This window comes from Apiospora marii, assembly GCF_038362585.1.
Source record: "Apiospora marii strain CBS 49790 chromosome Unknown utg000004l_segment0_segment0, whole genome shotgun sequence".
Taxonomy (NCBI): Eukaryota; Fungi; Ascomycota; class Sordariomycetes; order Amphisphaeriales; family Apiosporaceae; genus Apiospora; species Apiospora marii.
The window spans coordinates 435870-452915 of NW_027117375.1; the positions used below are offsets into that span (position 1 = coordinate 435870).

The following is a 17046-nucleotide window of genomic DNA, read 5'->3' on the forward strand; positions in this document are numbered from 1 at the left end:
GTGCGTCGTATACATACAAGCTCGTCGTCTTGCACACATGGCATTGCTTCTTCGACTTGTACAACAAAAGCCAAGTGGATTATTGCAATCTCGAAATCTTCAAAAAAACAAAAACAAGAAAACAATGGGATGCCTCCCCAAAATCGTCGTCGTTCAATATGCGTGTCCCGTCTTCTTAAGAGGCGTGGCTTGTGCCGTTGGTGCCTTCCTGCTCTTCCGTGTCGAGACGCTTGCGCCAATCCGCCAGACTGGCACTGAGGCCGAGGCCGACCTCGTCGCTCTTCTTGGCTGGCGTTGTCTCAAAGTCGAATGCGTTGGACAGGCGGTAGTTCTCGTTGGTCGCCTCCCACTTGGACCGCAATTGGTCAAGCTCGTCGGCCAGGTTATCGAGAGCTGCGCTGTTTCGGGCATCGCCAAGTCCACCGTACAAGCTCTCAGCCTCGGAGCTCTCCTGGCGGGAGTGGCCCAGCCCATTGAGGTTCGGAGTGTCCATGGGAACCTGGCGGCTTCGCCGGCGGTAGTTGTCCACCGAGTTCTCGACCTGGTCCAGCAGTAAGCCGACCTTATGCTCGGCATCCAGTGCACGCTTCTCGAGCTGTGCATAATCCTGCTGTATCTGCTCGAGATCCTTCTCCTTGCTCGTCAATCGTTCAACACTCTCTTCGGTCGTCTTCTTGGCCCTGTCGCGTTCCTGTTTGGTGCCTTCGAGTTCCCTGCGCACCTCCATGAGCTGCTGCTCAAGCTGTGCCGAGGACTGCCTGACTTGGCCTTCCAGTTGCTGGATCTTGGCTTCCAAGGCCGCACGCTGTGAATCCCAGTCGCCTGAGCCTGACCGTGAGGTTGCCTGGCCCTCCAACGCTCTTTCCTCAAGCTCGATGTTCTCCGTCTTGAGGCGGGCGTTCTCCGTCTTGAATTTCGAAAGCTCCTCCTTCATGCGCTTCAGCATCTTCTCGGTCCCCTTCACATAGTGAACAGCCGACTGATAATCACTCTCCAGCTGCTGCACCCGCTCGCGATATGCTGTTTCGGCTTGCTGTGACTGGATCTCGAAGTTCTGCTTCGTCTCCTCGTGAGCAGCCTTGGCTTCGGCTAATTGCTGTTCCAGGCCTCTGCTCGTCGGCGAGTTGTTCCGCGAGCTGAAGTTCTGTGCTCGGGCTACACCGGTGGGGCTGAGGCCTCGTTCGGCAAGGATATCCTTAAGGGTGCTGTACTGTACCGTCATCGCGTTTGTTTCGAGCTGTTGGTTGGCCAGCTGGTGCTTCAGATCAGAGTTGAGAGCTTGCAAGGACTGCGTGTCCCGCATAGCAGCCTGAAGCTGTCTGCGGATGGTGACGCCTTCCCTGCTGGATTGCTCCTGGTAAGCCTCTAGGCCGGCAATGCGCTCCTCGGCAGTACGAAGCTTGTCGGAAGCCGTGTTGGCCTCCTGCTGGTACTTCCGAACCAGATTGTTAGCCGCATTGACCTGCCCTTGAAGAGCGATGATGCGATCCGAGTCAGCCTGCTTCGACTTTGCACCGTCCTGCGAAACCTTGTCCAGTCCAGAGATGACCGCTTCGCGATGCACCTTAGCCTCGGCTGCATGCCGCTCCGCAAGCTCCTCAGCGTCACGCAGTCGCTGGGTGATGGCCGCCAGCTCGCCTGTGCGAGCTTCGTGCTCAGCCTTGAGTGTGGTGAGTCTCGTCTCGAGCGTGGCGCGGGTTGCGCGCTCTTCTTCAAGCTTCTTCTCGAAATGGTTCCTCATATCGGCAGACGCTGTAAGCGCCTCTCGCAAGGAGTCGAGTGTGGATCCACCTTCCTTGTCGCTGCTGGGAGCATCCTCGTACTTGGACTGCAAATCACTATGTTCAACGCGCAGCATTTCCATGGCCGCGACGGCTTCAGCTGCCGTGGTAGCTTGTTCTCGCGCCTCGCGTTGAGCATTGTGCAGTTCTGCCCGAAGGCTTCCCACCTCGAGCGAGGTTTGCTGCTTGTACGCCTCGAGATCTGCCATGCGCTTTTGCGCTGCGCCCGCAGTCTCGTCAGCAAGCTGCCTGGCTCTTCTTTCGGCTTCGAGGTCCGAGGTGCATCGTTCGAGTTTGTTCTGCAGTCCCTTTTGAAGGTCCAGGGCTGCCGCAAACTTGCGGCTAATTTCAGCAGTTCGGTCACGCGAGTCCACGTCGCGTTCTTGGTCCAGCTGTGGTGTACTGGCCGTACTGCCCGCTCCAGCCGCCACTCTTGCCTTTGCATAAACTGCTTCTTGTATAGCAGCATCACGCTGTCGCTCGGCCTCGGCGATCTGCTTAGCAGCGAGAATGGCTTGTTTGTCGACCGAGTTCTGGACGTTCGCAAGTTCCTGCTTCATCGCCAAAAGCGCCTCTATGAGCGGCCGATCCTCTTCATCAAAGGTCTCGGCTCCACGCTTTTCAAGAGTCGGGCTCATTGGGGTATTTGGGACGTAGCCGGACTTCCGAGCAAGCTCAAGCTCGGAAGCATACCAGGCATTGCGATTCCTCGTAACATCAAGCTCTTTCAGTAGGGCAACCGTCTGGGAATTCCTGCCGGACGAGCCTCTCCTACTCAAAGGATTGCTGGTCTGACGCGTCGGCGGCGGAGGCGATGATGGCCTGGGTGCGGCCACGGGTGCCGGTGTAGGTGCAGGCGCAGGTGCGGATGAGGGTGCGGTGTTAGCGGCGTTCCTGATGGTGGGTTCAGTGCTGCTATCTACTGAGCCCTGGCCACGTGTTTGGCGAGTGCTGCCCGACCTGGTTCTACTATGCTCGGAGACCGCAGTGCCAGGCTTGGGAGCTGGGCGACCTGGTGGTTGGTTTGGAGTACGCCGGCCAGTAGAGGCGACTTGACTCTCTTCAGGGATGACTTCACGGGATATGGGTGATCCCGTCTGGCTGCTGGGTGACCCAGCAGCAGCTCTCCCTACCTCTCGCTCGATACGTTCGATGGACGCGTTCCTAGCACGGCCACCAGATGATGTGGTGTTGACAGTGGGCCGAGGAGGTTGACCTTGTGGAGGGGGGCCTTGCGGAGGTCCTCGTTCAGGGGGTCCAGCAGCCCTCGGCAGTTTGGATGATGCCGCATTAGCTGCTGCCGCTGCCGTCATAGGTCCCATCGGTTGAGCTCCGTTAGGGCCTCTGGTTGTTGGACTCCCGGGGCCGTTGTCACGTGCGCGTCTTTCGATAGAAACCTCGCGTGATGTCGGAAGTCGCGCAACGGCCTGCGGTGTTTCGCTGCCGCTAGGCCGTCGTGCTTGCTGCATCTTCTGCGTGTTGGATTGTATCTGGGCGTCGTTCGGGTAGCGGATTTTGGTGGTATCGAGCACATAGATAAAACTAAGATCGTTCACAGCAGTCATCGTTGAACTCGGCTCGCCTCCAACGACGACTATGCCCTTACCCACGGTTGTCATGCTATGACCAGATCGGGGTGACGGTGAAGGGCCCATGTTTTGGAATGTATACCATCGCCGAGACGCAATGCGGAAAGCCGCCAAGTCGCCCAGATCAGCACCCTCCTCGGTCCGACCTCCGAATACATACATCACATCGTCGACCAACGCCGCTGCATGTCCTTCGCGGGGGACAGGGATGTATCCGATACAGTCTAACTGAGTCCACTGGTTGACTGCGGGATCGTAGCACCAGACATCGTTGAACCATTGGAACCCATTTGTACCACCGAACAGGTACAGCTTGTCGTTGTAGGTCACCATCGAGTGGTTTGTCCTGGCAGGCGGAACCTTGCCCTTGGACGGTGCAGTGTCCGTATTTTCGATGAGCACTTCCCAGCGGTTGTTGGGGGCTTGTAGTTGATTCAGGTCGAAAGCGGCGAGATCATTCATGAAGTAGCCCTCAACCTGACCACCGAAAATATAGATTTTCGATCCAAGGATATTCAAGGAGTGGCCATAACGACCAGTAGGCCTGGGCCCTGCCGGCAAAGCCCTTGACCATTGTCTCGTTGCTTTTGCATATTGTTAGCCTGATTCGACAGTCTGAACCCCTGAGGACTTGAGGATGTATGTAGCATGGGAACCTACAGGTGTTGAGAAGATAGAGAGTCTCGTCCAGGAGGTCCGTTTCATCGACCTTGGTGTCTCCGCCATACACGATAAAAGCATTTCCGACTAGAAGAGATGCGTGTCCCACTCGAGGACCTGGGCCCTCGGCTGTTGTCGCCAGAGGGTAGCATGACAGGCTGCCCCCAGCTTCTATCAGCCACAGGTCACCCTTGACCGTAGAACTATTGATCAGACCGCCCATCACATAGATGTCGCCTTCCTTGGAAGACACGGAATTGACAGCGGCGCCATATCGAGGGAAGGGACTCGGTATCGAGGAGGTGAAATTCATCCGCCGTTGGGACCAGGGATATAGCGATGCATTATTGCTGGGCGACGAGGGCGAATTGCGGAACTGGGAGAGTTAGTCTGAGAAGCATAGGCCAAAGGCGACTACTGGGCAAGGGGTTATTACAGGTAAATCGCTGCTGGATTGTTGCGACGGGGGCGGCGATGTCTGCTGCTGTTCGGCGGCAGCGCGACGAGCAGCATACTTTTCGGGATCCTGCAATGGACTGCCTTCGTTGTCGATCGAATTCAAGCTCCCCGTCGGGGTAGATCGCGCGGCCTTGTCATCTCTAGCTACACGGCCGGCGGCCGAAGAGGCTGACGGCGGCCCATCTCGACTTTGAGGTGCTCTGTCCTGACTCTTCTTGGACTTAAATAGAAATGCCATGGCGAGTCAGAGGCAGGGCCTCCCAAGGCAACCGCTGACCTAGTGATTGACAGACCGGTAGACTGCCGTGTATTTGAGAATTTGGGATAATTGCGACAGGAGGCAGGTCGACGAGAATTCGAATGCGGGAGGCCCGAGTAAATTGGAGGTGCGGTGGTGGGCGTTGGGATCGCAAAGGCTCAGTCGGTGCCCCAAAAAGGATCAAACTTCTCACGACTCGAGGCCAACTTGATGATGGGCGCAAGAAACAAAGAAAAGATGCGAGGAGGTTGAACCGTCGTCGCGAGGTGGGTCGGGTGTCGAGATGGCTGGGAATTTCATTGAGGTTGGCTCATCAGTCGACCCTGGCCCCCCATAAAAAAAGGTGCTGGAGCAACAGGAGAGAGGGAGACGAGGGATACTAGCAAGTGGTTGTGCTTTTTGGGGGGGGGGGGGTTACTTGAAAAAGTAGACAGACAGGGTGGGTGGGTGATGAAGATGGCGAGCAAGGCGTCCTCTAGTCGTTTGGCCGAAACAGGGAGTTAGTTGCAAAGGTCAGTTGGTCGATCGGTCACTTTGGTGTCAACTCATTACTTGCGTGCAAGCAGGTATGTCGTAGCAATGGGGTCCTTTTTTTTTTTTTCCATACGCTTTCCCTTGATATATCCGAATGTGTTCGGAATGAAAGATCAGACGAAGCAAGAGGATAAAAAAAGATGACGGGTTGGCTGCCGCTCCGCAGAGGAAGGAGGACTGCTCGAACAGGTAAAAGTAGATTTCAGAAACAAACCTGCCCAGGCCAACGGATAGTAGGGGTGACCGACAGACAGTGAGTTGAGTGGTGGTGGTAGGCCGTACGCTGTGGATGATTTGCGATTGCGCTGCTGCGGCAGTACGACCCGGGTCGAAACGGGGAGGTTTAGTGTCTTCCGTAGTGACCTCCTCCCAATATCCTCACTTCCTGCAATTCAGGTATGAACGCGGACGTGCACGTTATTATGTGGGTAGATTGCCTACACCCCCCAACATCCAAAATGGAGCTTTCATATACACCACCGACACCACCAAATGCCACTACGACCAGCACCACCCTCCTGGATCTAATCACTACCTACCTGGCTTAAATTTCTTCTTTTTGTTCTTTTCCGTTGCGAGTGCGAACGGGCCCTCTGGCAATGACGATCTGCGCCTGCTCGGTCGAATCGTTGGTTTTTTCCAGAAGCACCGCGGCCAGACAACGCAGCACCCCAGTGAGCAGGGAGAAATCTCTATACGGAGAGATGCCAGGGTGTTGACATGATGCAATCTTACCTTACTTGTCGCCGTTGGTTGTATGCTGTTGTTATTTGACGTTATTACTGTTACATACATGTCATGTATGTACCAAATACGTATTTAAACGTAGCCAGGTCCTTCTTGCCTTTTGCTCTTCAGTCTTTTTTCGCTGCCGCCCCCTTTGGATCAATGGACAAGTCTCAAGGAGAGATGGCTTTGGGTGGTAAACAGACAGGACGGGAGATGAGCGAATGGTTCATGAGGCTTGACAGCTCGCGATCTTCATCTTCCAGTCAATCACCACCGACATGAGTAATGGGAAATTTTGGCAACGAAGGTTCACCCTTGGACCTTCAGGGCAAGCGCCAGGTGGCTTCCAGGGGTGCTTCCCTTAGAGCGCATTAGTCCTGTAAGGCACCCTGGTCGGCTAATAGGAAGGAAGGTCACTTTCAGGCACATACCGTACCCCCAGGCCAGGCCAGCAAAAGAGTGGAGTGGAGAGCAAATGGGGGCTGCAACTCTGTGATGCACAACACTGCCGGCGGGCGACCAGCCGACCAGCATGTGTGTGGTGTGTGTGTGTGTGTGTGTGTGTGCTCCCATTTACCCCCTTCATCAAATCCATCCATCCATCCAGCTACTACTACGGGAAAGTGGAGTATTTGGTCGGCTTTCTCTTGTAACGAACACATATCTACCTAAGCACATATCTTCCCGTTGTTCTCGCAATGGCTTAGGTAGAGAGGGAAAAGGGGTTGTGCCTGATGTAGGTATGATTATGGCAGTATCTTGATAGAAACTGTGTTTCTATATAAAGCATATGGTCATGTGGTCATCATTCCAAAGTATGTTCGGCAAGTACATGCAGGCAGACAAGACACCAGCATATCTGACTGTGCTCACTCAGTTGCGCTGGGTAGTGGATACACGTGTATATGTAGGTCGTTGTCGTAGGTCAGTATGCATCTGCCGTCTCATCGACCTCGTTCAAGACCAGGTACATGCAACTGCTGCTGCAGGTCATTTACCTACCTAGGTAAGTGGTGATTTGAGCAAAGCAACAATTGATTCCAGGCAGTGAGGCGGCTCATGGCCAATTGTGGCTGTCTAAAGTCGCTTGCGGGCTACATGTACCTAGCAATTGACCTGGGCAGCCAGCCAGGTGACGAGAAAGCTAATCTGACATTTGTGAAACCAGGTGTCTGCCAGAACACATTGGCAAGATTGGACTGTGCAGAATGACTGTGCAGCTTGCGAAACCGTCCATGGCTGCTATGACCGCGCAGAAGAGAAGGCGATCTGCAAAGAACATTAGAACATCATGCAGGTCTGTCTGTAGGTGTCAACTGTTTCTGCCAGCTCATGTGTGTGTGTGTAGGTATGTTTTAGGCCGCCCAAAAAGCAAAGGGGCAGTCCTGCAAGCCCCTGAATTGATAGATAACGTGGCCCTCCGGATTTCATAATAGGTACAGTAAGAGAGGTAAGAAGCAGGTGCCAGATGGGCGTACTACCACTAGAACCCACCGGGTAAAGCAGCATATGCAGGAACACAGCAGAAACGATGGGAGACCCGAACATGGGATTGATTGTCCATACTAGTAATATATATTATATTAAGGGCCCGTACGGGAATAATTTCTTATTAATAATAAAAGATAATTAATATAGGAATAGTTCGAGATTTACGTATTTAAGTTTATTATAATTTAATTAAATATATAAATAATTAATATTTAAAAGACGGGTAATAGTAGTTATTATTAAGCTATATACGCTACGCGTACGCTATACTACCGTTAGCTATACTTAAAATATATTCGAACTTTCGTCGTTAATCCGGTTAATAGTTTATATAGTAAGTTTTAACCTAGCCGAACGAGAAACTTTCGCGAAACGGAAACTTACTCGTTAATAAATATAAAATTTTACCGAAAGTTATAAGTTAAAAAAAAAGAGAAAAAAAGGATATCGCTATTTAATAAAATATTTTACGAAAGAGATAAAAAAGATACCAATATTCTACGATGCCTATTATATTTAAAGTAAGTTTAAACTATTTATAGTCTTAAACGACTAGAGTTTTTAATTAATAATACTTATTACTAAAACCGATAAAAGGCCGTATTAAAAATCTAAGTTTCGAATTAAGTACGATTCGAAATATCCTCTTTTATTTTAACTTTATCGAAAATAAGGCTAATTATAATACGTTATATAACGTTTTAAACGGAACCGTATCGAAAAAGAAAACGGCGAAAAAAATCCTTAAAATTTAAAAAAAGCTTCGGAAAAAATAAGTTTAAAGCTAATTAATAAAGGTTATAATAAACGGGAGGTATACGGGCAGACGAAAAGGCGGTACGTTATAAACTTATTTAATAGAAGGAGGGGGGAATAATTATATGTATATATAATACAGGCCTTTTAGCGTCATACTAAAGGACGGTCCATACCAGTAATGCCGTGGACGTGTATGCTATTGATACGTACTCGGCAGACGGTTCACATTAATCGTCGCACGAATTAGGACTCGATCGAACTTGCGACCATGACTAGGAGAATTTGGCCATGCACCAGCACGCGCCAGCCAAAGCATCCGTCAGCTGATGACGCCGTTTTTCCACGACCCGGGAAGTTGTGTTGCGCCCATCGGCTCGTTTCAAAAAGTCGATCTCCGACTATCCCCCGCCAATCAACAACACAAACTCAGCCTTGCTTTGGCCTTCTCGTATTATCTGGTCTGTCCGGGTATTACCTACCACTACTTGCGGAGCTGGGAGCCTCCACCTCAAGCCATGCATTTGGTCTCTCCACTCGAGACTTATTGGTCTTGGTGAGAGATTCCCATTGCATCTACCTATATCAAGGATTGGCTAATTCTAGTCCGTACAGGCGAGAGATCTTACTAGTAGACCCAGCACATCAGACTCTTTCTACCTACCATGCACGCACGCCAGCGCTTGCGGGGTCCTAAGACAGTCATAACCTAGTCTGGCCATCCGAGATGATGGCTTGGCCCGGCCCGCGCTTGTGATCTAATACGGCGCAGGACGTTGGCCAAAGCATCCCCGACGAACAATTCTATAGACCTTCTTCAAACATGCTTCTGCCATGCCGACGCAGATGCAAGCCAGCCCCTGCGCTAGGCTCGCTGTTCGTTTGGAGAAAAGCTGCAGGGCCTCGCTCATGATTCAGGCGCGCTTAGACGTGGTGCTGGCACCGCTCCACGGCAATGCCACTCTACTTTCTGCACATTGCCCTCCAAGCTGTCCGTAATATACAGCGTCTTGTGCTCGTGCCCGCCGAAGCAACAATTGGTCAAGTTGATGCCCTCCGTCCCACTCACGATCCGAGCCTTGGGGAGGCCGTTGGCGTCCACCACGAAGACCGATCCCAGACTCGGGTGGCAGATGAACAAGTTTCCCTCTTCGTCCAGGGCCAGCCCGTCCGGCCCGGCGTTGCCAAAAGACTGGAAGAAGACGCCTGCTTTCGTTGTCGTGCCATTTGCGTGCAGCGGCAGGCGCCAGACCTGGTTCGACCTCGTCATGGCCACGAATAAGAACTTCTCGTCCAGAGAGAGGACTAGACCGTTGGGTGAAATGCCGTTGTCGACAAGTGTGTCAAGCCTCCCGTCGGGTGAAAGCCGATATACCTTTCCTGTTTGGTCGGTCATGCCAGTCTGCCCCTGATCCGTAAAGTACAGGCTGCCCTGCGAATCTACCACCAAGTCGTTTGGGCCCTTGAAGCGCTCAAGATTCTTCCGCGTGAGATGCGGTTTAATCGCTCCCGTCGCCGGATCAAATGAGAGAATGCCCTTGACGAAAATGACAGTGTCAGCTCTGCCCTAATACATGTGGATATCACTCGGCGCAAGGAATACCTGCTTATAGTCGGCCACGAGGAGCTTCCCGTCTGCGGTGCCGACAAGACCGTTTGGTTCACCATCCCATTTGCAGCTCACAGTGACGTTCTTGTCCGAGTCAATGCGCAAGATTCGTCCGTATGGAATGTCGACCACGTACAGATTCCCGTCGGAGTCGACCACAGGTCCCTCCAGGAAGATATGTTGGAATTTACGGGCAAAGCCACCCCTCCAATCGGACTCTTGGTCCACGCATCGTAGGTCCTCTGGTATTCGCACGTACAGCTCAGCTGTGATGACAGGAGGCACTGGGTAGAAATTCATGACGCCCTACAAGTTTTGATCAGATCGCCTAGACTACACCACATGTTCTCATTTGTTTCTCATTTATATATACTCAATGCTTCAAAGTCAATTGCAGCGGACCGGAACCGCCCGGCCTTTGCTACCAGGTCCCAGAACTCTCGGCACTTTCCACGACACTGAGTCCGCCAGGATTACGGTAAGCTACACAGATCACGAAACAAAAACATTGGACGAAGTAGCGCTGCGGGGTCCCCGCCTTCTAATCGGACCATGCCCGACCTCCAATCGTGAAAACACCAATCAGCCTACATACTTATATTCTCCACAAAGACTACACGGGCGGCGTCCGATTGCTGTATGTATGCACTTCGCGCGCGCAGACAAGCAGACAAGCTGGACTCTTCGGGCATTCTTGTCAAGGTGGCCAAGTGTGTGCTTGCAGATACCCCTCGAGACATATTCTGACGCTGTTGGTGCAGCTACTGTTTCGCTCCGTGTTGCTTGTCAGCAACATGCGTGAGTGGTTTATACGCCCAGGATGCCGGAGGAAGGCAGCAAGCACGCCCTCCTGCCCGCATGCCAGCGTTGCAAGCTGAGAAAGATCAAATGTGACCGCCAGGCCCCCAAGTGCTCGAGCTGCACCAAGTCCAAGGCTGCCTGTATCATTATTGATCCCGTGACCTCGGAGCGATACCCCCGGGACTTTATCCACCGGCTCGAACTGCGCGAGCAAGACCTGCAAGCAAAGGCCGCGGTCGCTGTCGCTGTCGCTGCCAGGGTGACACCGGTATCCGAAAGTGGCGCTGCTGGTGGCAGCGCCGGTAGATCCAACACGGAAGAGCCGGGACTGATCGCCACCGCCGAGCGGACGCCGAGCAACCAGGCTCTAGATTCGCCAGCAGCGTCTCGTGGCTTTGTTGGCGATGGAAGCGGGTTAAGGTAAGTAGCAATGCCACGCTCATAGATGCAGTATACTGATACTGCCTTCTTCAAAAGCTTCTTGCGCTTCATCTTCCATGATTCACGATGGCGCGTTTATGAGCCGCAGATAATGCAGCTTTTGGCTGAGAGGCCCCAAATTCCAGAACTGACGATCTCCTGCAACCCCCAACCAACGCTCCAAGAGGCTACCGCTCTGCTGGATAACTAGTAAGCATTGGCTGTCTCATCGTCAGAGAGTACGGACAAATCTGACGTCAGTGAAATCAAGCTTTGCGCGATTCCATATCCACCATAGTTTCCTGCTTCGCCAAGATGTCCTGGGCATATTCGGCCGCGTCTACAATCGGGCACCCCCGCAACCGCCTTCAGCCCAAGATTATTTCCGACTCTTCATGGTATTTTCAATCAGCGCTGTTACACGCTATCGAAGGGTAAGTATTTCTTCTTGTGCTCGCAGTTCTGCCTCCGGCTGCTCCCGAGGTATACATGGGACGACTTAGTGTTCATCCAGGTTTCACTCGGCGCGAGTTCGACATGCTTCTATTGTTCTTGTCGTAGGCTAACAAATGCACAGGGAGACAGCTCTGAGCATCCTTATGGCTACTACCTGGCTGCCCAGGAGTACGTAGGCAACATCCCGCTCATTGGCAATGCAGATGCTATCCAGAATCTTCTTTTGGTATGCGGATTCGGCATGTACCACCACATCGGCACATCCCTCTGGGAGATATCCCAGTTTTGTATGCGGCAGTGCGTTGAGCAGAACCTTCATGCCCGGCCCCGGCCCGGGAACGATCTGCTCAAGGAACAACACCAGCGCCGCATTTTCTGGGAGTGCTACATTTCCGATCGCTATTCCTCTGGTGTCCTCGGCAGGCCATTTGCCATACCGGAAAATGACATCAGCGTCGAGCTGCCTGTAGACGCAGCGGACGAGACGATTACGGATTCCATGGCGACAGGGCTTGCTTTGTCGGATGTAGCCCTGAATGCCGATGGGAGGCCGACAGAGCTCTCCGTCTTCGTCTTTTGCATACGCCTCCGGCGAATCACCTCGCGGATCCACTCGGCATTCTATAGCAGCCGTGGCCTCAGTCCTGTCGATGGTGGTACGATCCCCTCTTTGCAGGTGTCGTCAGGCCACGTCTACGTGCTGCTCTACCAGTTCCTGGGCGAACTCGAAACATGGCGACAGGCCGCGCCCTCTTTCCCGGAGCCCCGGTCGCTCTACGAGCGAACCGAGTGGTACGACTTCCTCCTCGAGAAGGATAAGCTGCTCCTCGTGCGCGGCGCCATCCACACCGCGCCCCGCCGCCACCATGATCAGCCGCCCGAGGACCTGCTCGGCATGTGCCTCGGATGCGCGACGCGCATCATTGAACTGTACGACAGCATGGCGCGCAACCGCTACATCACCTGGACGCGCGGCTACTTCCAGGTCATCTTTGCCGCAGGCCTCTCCATCATCTACTGCGTCTCGCTGGGCCTGCACCACCGAGGCGACGACGCGGCCGCGACCAAGACGAGGCGGACGCTGCAGCTTTGCAACGAGATTTTGATCGCGTTCAAGGAGGAGATGCCGGATTCCGGACGGTTTGCTGTCGTCTTTGGCATCCTCAAGGATCACTTCCTGAGGGACCCGGGCTCCTCGTTAGCCGGGACTCATCCTGGGGCGGCGGGATACCAACAACCTGGTGGGCCAACGCATGCGAATAATAATCATATCAGCAATTTGCAACATGTTCTGGCAGACGGCGACGAGACGACTACCAAGACTACCACCAACGATTCATCCATGGCCATAGATGCCATGTCCCGGATGGAAACGGATGTATCAGGCTGGCACCAGCAGCAACATCAGCAAGGAGGCGATGGGTGTTTTATGATGCCGACTGGCCATCATATGTTTGACCCCATAAGGACGGATAATATGGCGTATGGCGAAGGAACCGCGTTCGCACCAGACAACGATCTTCTTGGGGCATGGCCAACTTTGACAGACGAGATGATGGAACACCTCGAGGCTGACCTGGGGGAGTTTGCTTGGGGTACTCAGGGAATGGAAGGGTTTGCTTGGGATAATCTGTATTAAGCTATATACATACAAGGTTCTAACATCGCTATATACCAAGATCATTATAGTTCTTTCAGCTAGAGATACGCGAACTAGGCGTGCTGATGCGGAGAGAATATATCAAGTCCTGAACTCGTCTGGGAATGGGAATCTCGGATGACTCGATCCGGCGCTCGAGGCTCAGCCAGTCGGCATGGGTGTGACGGCTTCCCGTAGCGAGACATACTACCAGTTGCTCGAGTATCTCTCGAAGACAACGCACCGATGAAAACTTCTCGGATACGGTGACCAGTAGGCGCAGGCATTTCTGCGAGACCGTTAAGTTGGGTTGATTCGCCCCCGCCTTTTTCCCAAAGAGCGGATTGCAGAGCAGCTCGACCCCTATGCGAAAGACGAGAAGTCCATCGCAGCCCATGAAGGCGCAGCTCTTCTGTGTTTCGGGGTTCTGATCTAGTATTTCAAGAAATCCTGCGAACTGCTCCTCAGTGTATTCCACCACCATGGCCGTCTCGGTACCGCTCTGGGCTGGTGTCAGATGGGACACGATCTCCAGGAGGGTCCGGCAGCAGAACCGAGAACAGAGGTTGTCGAGCATCCACGAGCCGTTGTCGAAACCGGTCGAGTATCTCGGCATGGTTTCCCTAAAATGCCGGAGATTGATGAAATGAAAAAGGGCGCCCTTGACGGGTTTCTGCTGCGCATCACGGAGTAGTCTCGCGCATTGGACAACGCTGCGGTGGAATATGTCGAATTCGTCGCTGGAGTCGCTGCTTTGGGACGGTGGCTGATGGGGGAGATTCTTAGCATCAACTGGTGTGGCATATGGATACTTCAGAGACACCAGGTTAAGTAAGCACATACCATAGTCGTAATGTCTTCATCTCGTACAAAGAATGGCCGGTCCAGAGAGGCACTGATGAGTCTTTTCTAGTGTTAGAAATGGGGTTTAGTCCAGCCATGGAAGATAAAACTTACGTGTCGAAAACATAAAGACACCAAAAGGCGCGACTGCAGCCCCTTTTCTCTTCGTCGTCGGATTGAGCATCACTCACTCGAATGCGATGCATTCCTGCTGACACACAACGAGATAGGGCCAGGCCCAGCAAGTGCCAGGTCGAGCCGCCGAGGGATGTGAACAGGGAGAAGAGCGCAGTTGCGATCAGGCATTGCACCGTTTCCAGCTCCCCGGCAGACTCGTCCACCCGTGGGATGTGCTGATGCGCTGCGAGGGCCAGGGCCGTAGCAAAGGTCTCCAGGTGTCGCCAATCGGGACTGAGGAGAATCCCAGTCGCCACGGCGACATAAACGCGAACGACTCGGCCCGGGGAGTCTGCCAGAAGTGCGTCAAAGGCCCCCGGGTCCGCCTGGCTGATAGTTGCGTACTCCTCCACCAACTGGTTCCTCTCGACAAAGGGGAAACATTGCACAGAGATATCAAGATATGCATTGAAAGGGTTCTTAGTCTCTATGCTGTTCAGCTGTAGACCCTGCCGCAGCAAAGTGCGGTGAAAGTCGCCAAGGGCCCCATTCGCCGCAGGATTCGGGGCGTCTGACCGGGACAAGTTGCCGGCGGCCACGCCCGTCGCGGACCGGAACAGAGTCTCAAAGGAGAGGAAAGGGCGCGGCCTGGGAAGAGACGACTGCTCTCCGGTGAACTCGGCCATGGCGGCGAGGGAAAGAGACCCCATTTCATTTTGAATCGAGTCCCTGCAACCGACCGCGCGCGACCCCGAAGACCGAGAGGCCCTCCGTTCCGAGCCAGCCCTGGCATCGGAGGCAGGGCTGGTGCTCTCATCGCGGCTTTGCTGTGGTGATGCCTGCCCCGCCTGGGCCTCCAATAACTGGACTCTGCGTTTGAGCGCCTCGATGTAGCTTCAGACCTCTGTACTTAGCGATCTAGCACTTACGGGGGAAAAAAGGACGGGGCTTGGCGTGATTGCGCGTATCTTGCACGTACCTTAGTTGGGATGCAGGGTCAGATGGGTCGACGACGAGTCCATGCCGGCGCTCGAAACAGGTAGCCGAGACCAATTGGCACTGCTGGCACATGGGCCTGCGGCGGTCGCACTAATCGGATCGTCAGTATACATACTTGGGTAAGGACAGGCATAGTCTTGGGACATGCTCTCGGCTGTGGTGCATGTGTGGTAGTGGGTAGCGGGCGATATTACCTTCTGCTTCCGTCGCCAGCAACGCTCGCACGCCTGCGACATGAGATTTGCCATGATTTCGCCTGCACAAAATCGGCAAAGAAAGACGACGACGCGGGCCAGGACCGACGATGCGTAGGTCAACGTCCGCTGCGAGGTGGCCATGGTCGGTATGAGGTCCCACTAGCATCGTCCAGGAGTGTGGGGTTCTTTGGAGACCCCAGAGTCCCCCCTCCCCCCTCTGCCCCTTCCCCCCATGGGGGCAACCTTGATTGGGATTGATTCCCTCCTCCATCGGGGCATGTCCGACGGTTTCGCCATGCACTCGCCCCACACTCCACACTCGACGAGGCTCTCGGTCAGCAACCCTGGCCCAATCCCACTCTCAGCGCCTTCATTCCAACCGCAGAAATGTCCGTTCTTCCGTCTCTGCGAGATTGCAGCGCATTGGTGCCGCCCGGCGCACGTCGGCCCTTGTTGGAAACGCCGCGTGTGTTCCACCCCCGACGGGAGACACCGGAACATCGCTGCTGGCACTGTCGCCTTCCCATGGAATATAAATGAGTCTATAGATCGGTGGCCTATGAGGGAGTTGATGAATGAGAGAAACCAGCTCTATATCCCCATCTACACCATACATAACTTGCCCCATCATCAGGGCGTTGTTTACCACCAATCTATTCGTCTGCCGATCTTGTTATCCATTATACCTCCATCAGCAAAAATGGCTGTAGAGTTACGAAACACCATCAAGGAGAAGATGGAGCGGGGTGAGGTGGCTTACACACTGAGTGTCAAGACCGTCCGCACCGTAGAGATCTCCATGATGGCCAAGACAGCCGGGTTCGACGGCATCCTCATCGATATGGAACATTCTTCTTTCGACTTGTAAGCCGCACCCCAATACATCTCCACGTTCATGTCCACCAAGCACGTCAACTAACCCATAAACAAACAGGGACACTACCGGCCAGATCTGTATGTCGGCACTGTATGCCGGCATCGCCCCCATCGTCCGCGCACCCAGCAAAGACTCCTTCTTTGTCTCCCGCATACTCGATGGCGGCGCCTTAGGTGTCATTGTGCCTCATATCAGGAGTGTTCAGGATGCCAAGGATGTGGTAGCCGCAGCCAAGTTCCAGCCGGTGGGCTGTCGCTCTTCGACGAATGGATTGCCGCACTTCCAGTTCCGCTCCATTCCCGCCAAGGTGTCCAACCCCGTGTGCAACGCCTCGACTCTGGTCATCCCCATGATTGAGACCCTCGAGGCCCTGGAGCTGGTGGACGAGATCGCCGCCGTGGACGGGGTCGACTCCCTGCTGATCGGCACCAATGACCTGACGGCCGAGATGGGCATCCCGGGCGACTACGAGAACCCCCGCCTCACCGAGGCGTACGAGCGCACCATTGCCGCCTGCAACAAGGTGGGCAAGTGGGTTGGCGTCGGCGGGCTCCACGCTCGCCTGGACCTGGTGGAAAAGTTCTGCGGCATGGGTGCAAGATGGGTCATGGCGGCCACGGACGGCCCCCTGCTTCTCGCGGGAGCAAGCAAGAGAGGCTCCGAGATGGCCCAGCTGAGCGCCAGGGTCACGGGGGCGACGAATGGGAACGGGATCAAGAATGGAAATGGTGTCACGAACGGAAGCCACTAGATTACATGCTATGATACCCCTAAGTACTTGAATAAGGAGAAGAATGATACCGCACCAATGCCAAAACATTGACTGGCCA

The 17046-nt window shown here is 54.0% G+C and overlaps 5 protein-coding genes across 5 annotated transcripts; 2 read left to right on the plus strand and 3 right to left on the minus strand.

The window, feature by feature from the left end:
• Positions 1–175: 175 nt before the first annotated feature.
• PG985_006074 (uncharacterized protein) lies at positions 176–4727 on the minus strand (the record flags this gene model as incomplete). The annotated part of the gene is made up of 3 exons (XM_066825843.1): positions 176–3954; positions 4031–4406; positions 4467–4727. The coding sequence occupies 3 exons, from the start codon at positions 4725–4727 to the stop codon at positions 176–178; spliced, it is 4416 nt and encodes a 1471-aa protein (XP_066685450.1).
• A 4438-nt stretch (positions 4728–9165) lies between these two features.
• Positions 9166–10167, minus strand: PG985_006075 (uncharacterized protein; the record flags this gene model as incomplete). The annotated part of the gene is made up of 2 exons (XM_066825844.1): positions 9166–9795; positions 9862–10167. 2 exons carry the CDS (start codon positions 10165–10167, stop codon positions 9166–9168), a joined length of 936 nt encoding a protein of 311 aa, XP_066685451.1.
• Positions 10168–10687: 520 nt separating this feature from the next.
• On the plus strand, positions 10688–13183 carry PG985_006076 (uncharacterized protein; the record flags this gene model as incomplete). The annotated part of the gene is made up of 4 exons (XM_066825845.1): positions 10688–11088; positions 11146–11298; positions 11360–11522; positions 11666–13183. The coding sequence occupies 4 exons, from the start codon at positions 10688–10690 to the stop codon at positions 13181–13183; spliced, it is 2235 nt and encodes a 744-aa protein (XP_066685452.1).
• A 55-nt stretch (positions 13184–13238) lies between these two features.
• PG985_006077 (uncharacterized protein) lies at positions 13239–15480 on the minus strand (the record flags this gene model as incomplete). Its single annotated transcript, XM_066825846.1, has 5 exons — positions 13239–13994; positions 14054–14087; positions 14141–15037; positions 15123–15232; positions 15337–15480. The coding sequence occupies 5 exons, from the start codon at positions 15478–15480 to the stop codon at positions 13239–13241; spliced, it is 1941 nt and encodes a 646-aa protein (XP_066685453.1).
• Positions 15481–16039: 559 nt separating this feature from the next.
• Positions 16040–16967, plus strand: PG985_006078 (uncharacterized protein; the record flags this gene model as incomplete). The annotated part of the gene is made up of 2 exons (XM_066825847.1): positions 16040–16203; positions 16274–16967. The coding sequence occupies 2 exons, from the start codon at positions 16040–16042 to the stop codon at positions 16965–16967; spliced, it is 858 nt and encodes a 285-aa protein (XP_066685454.1).
• Between the last annotated feature and the right edge of the window lie 79 nt (positions 16968–17046).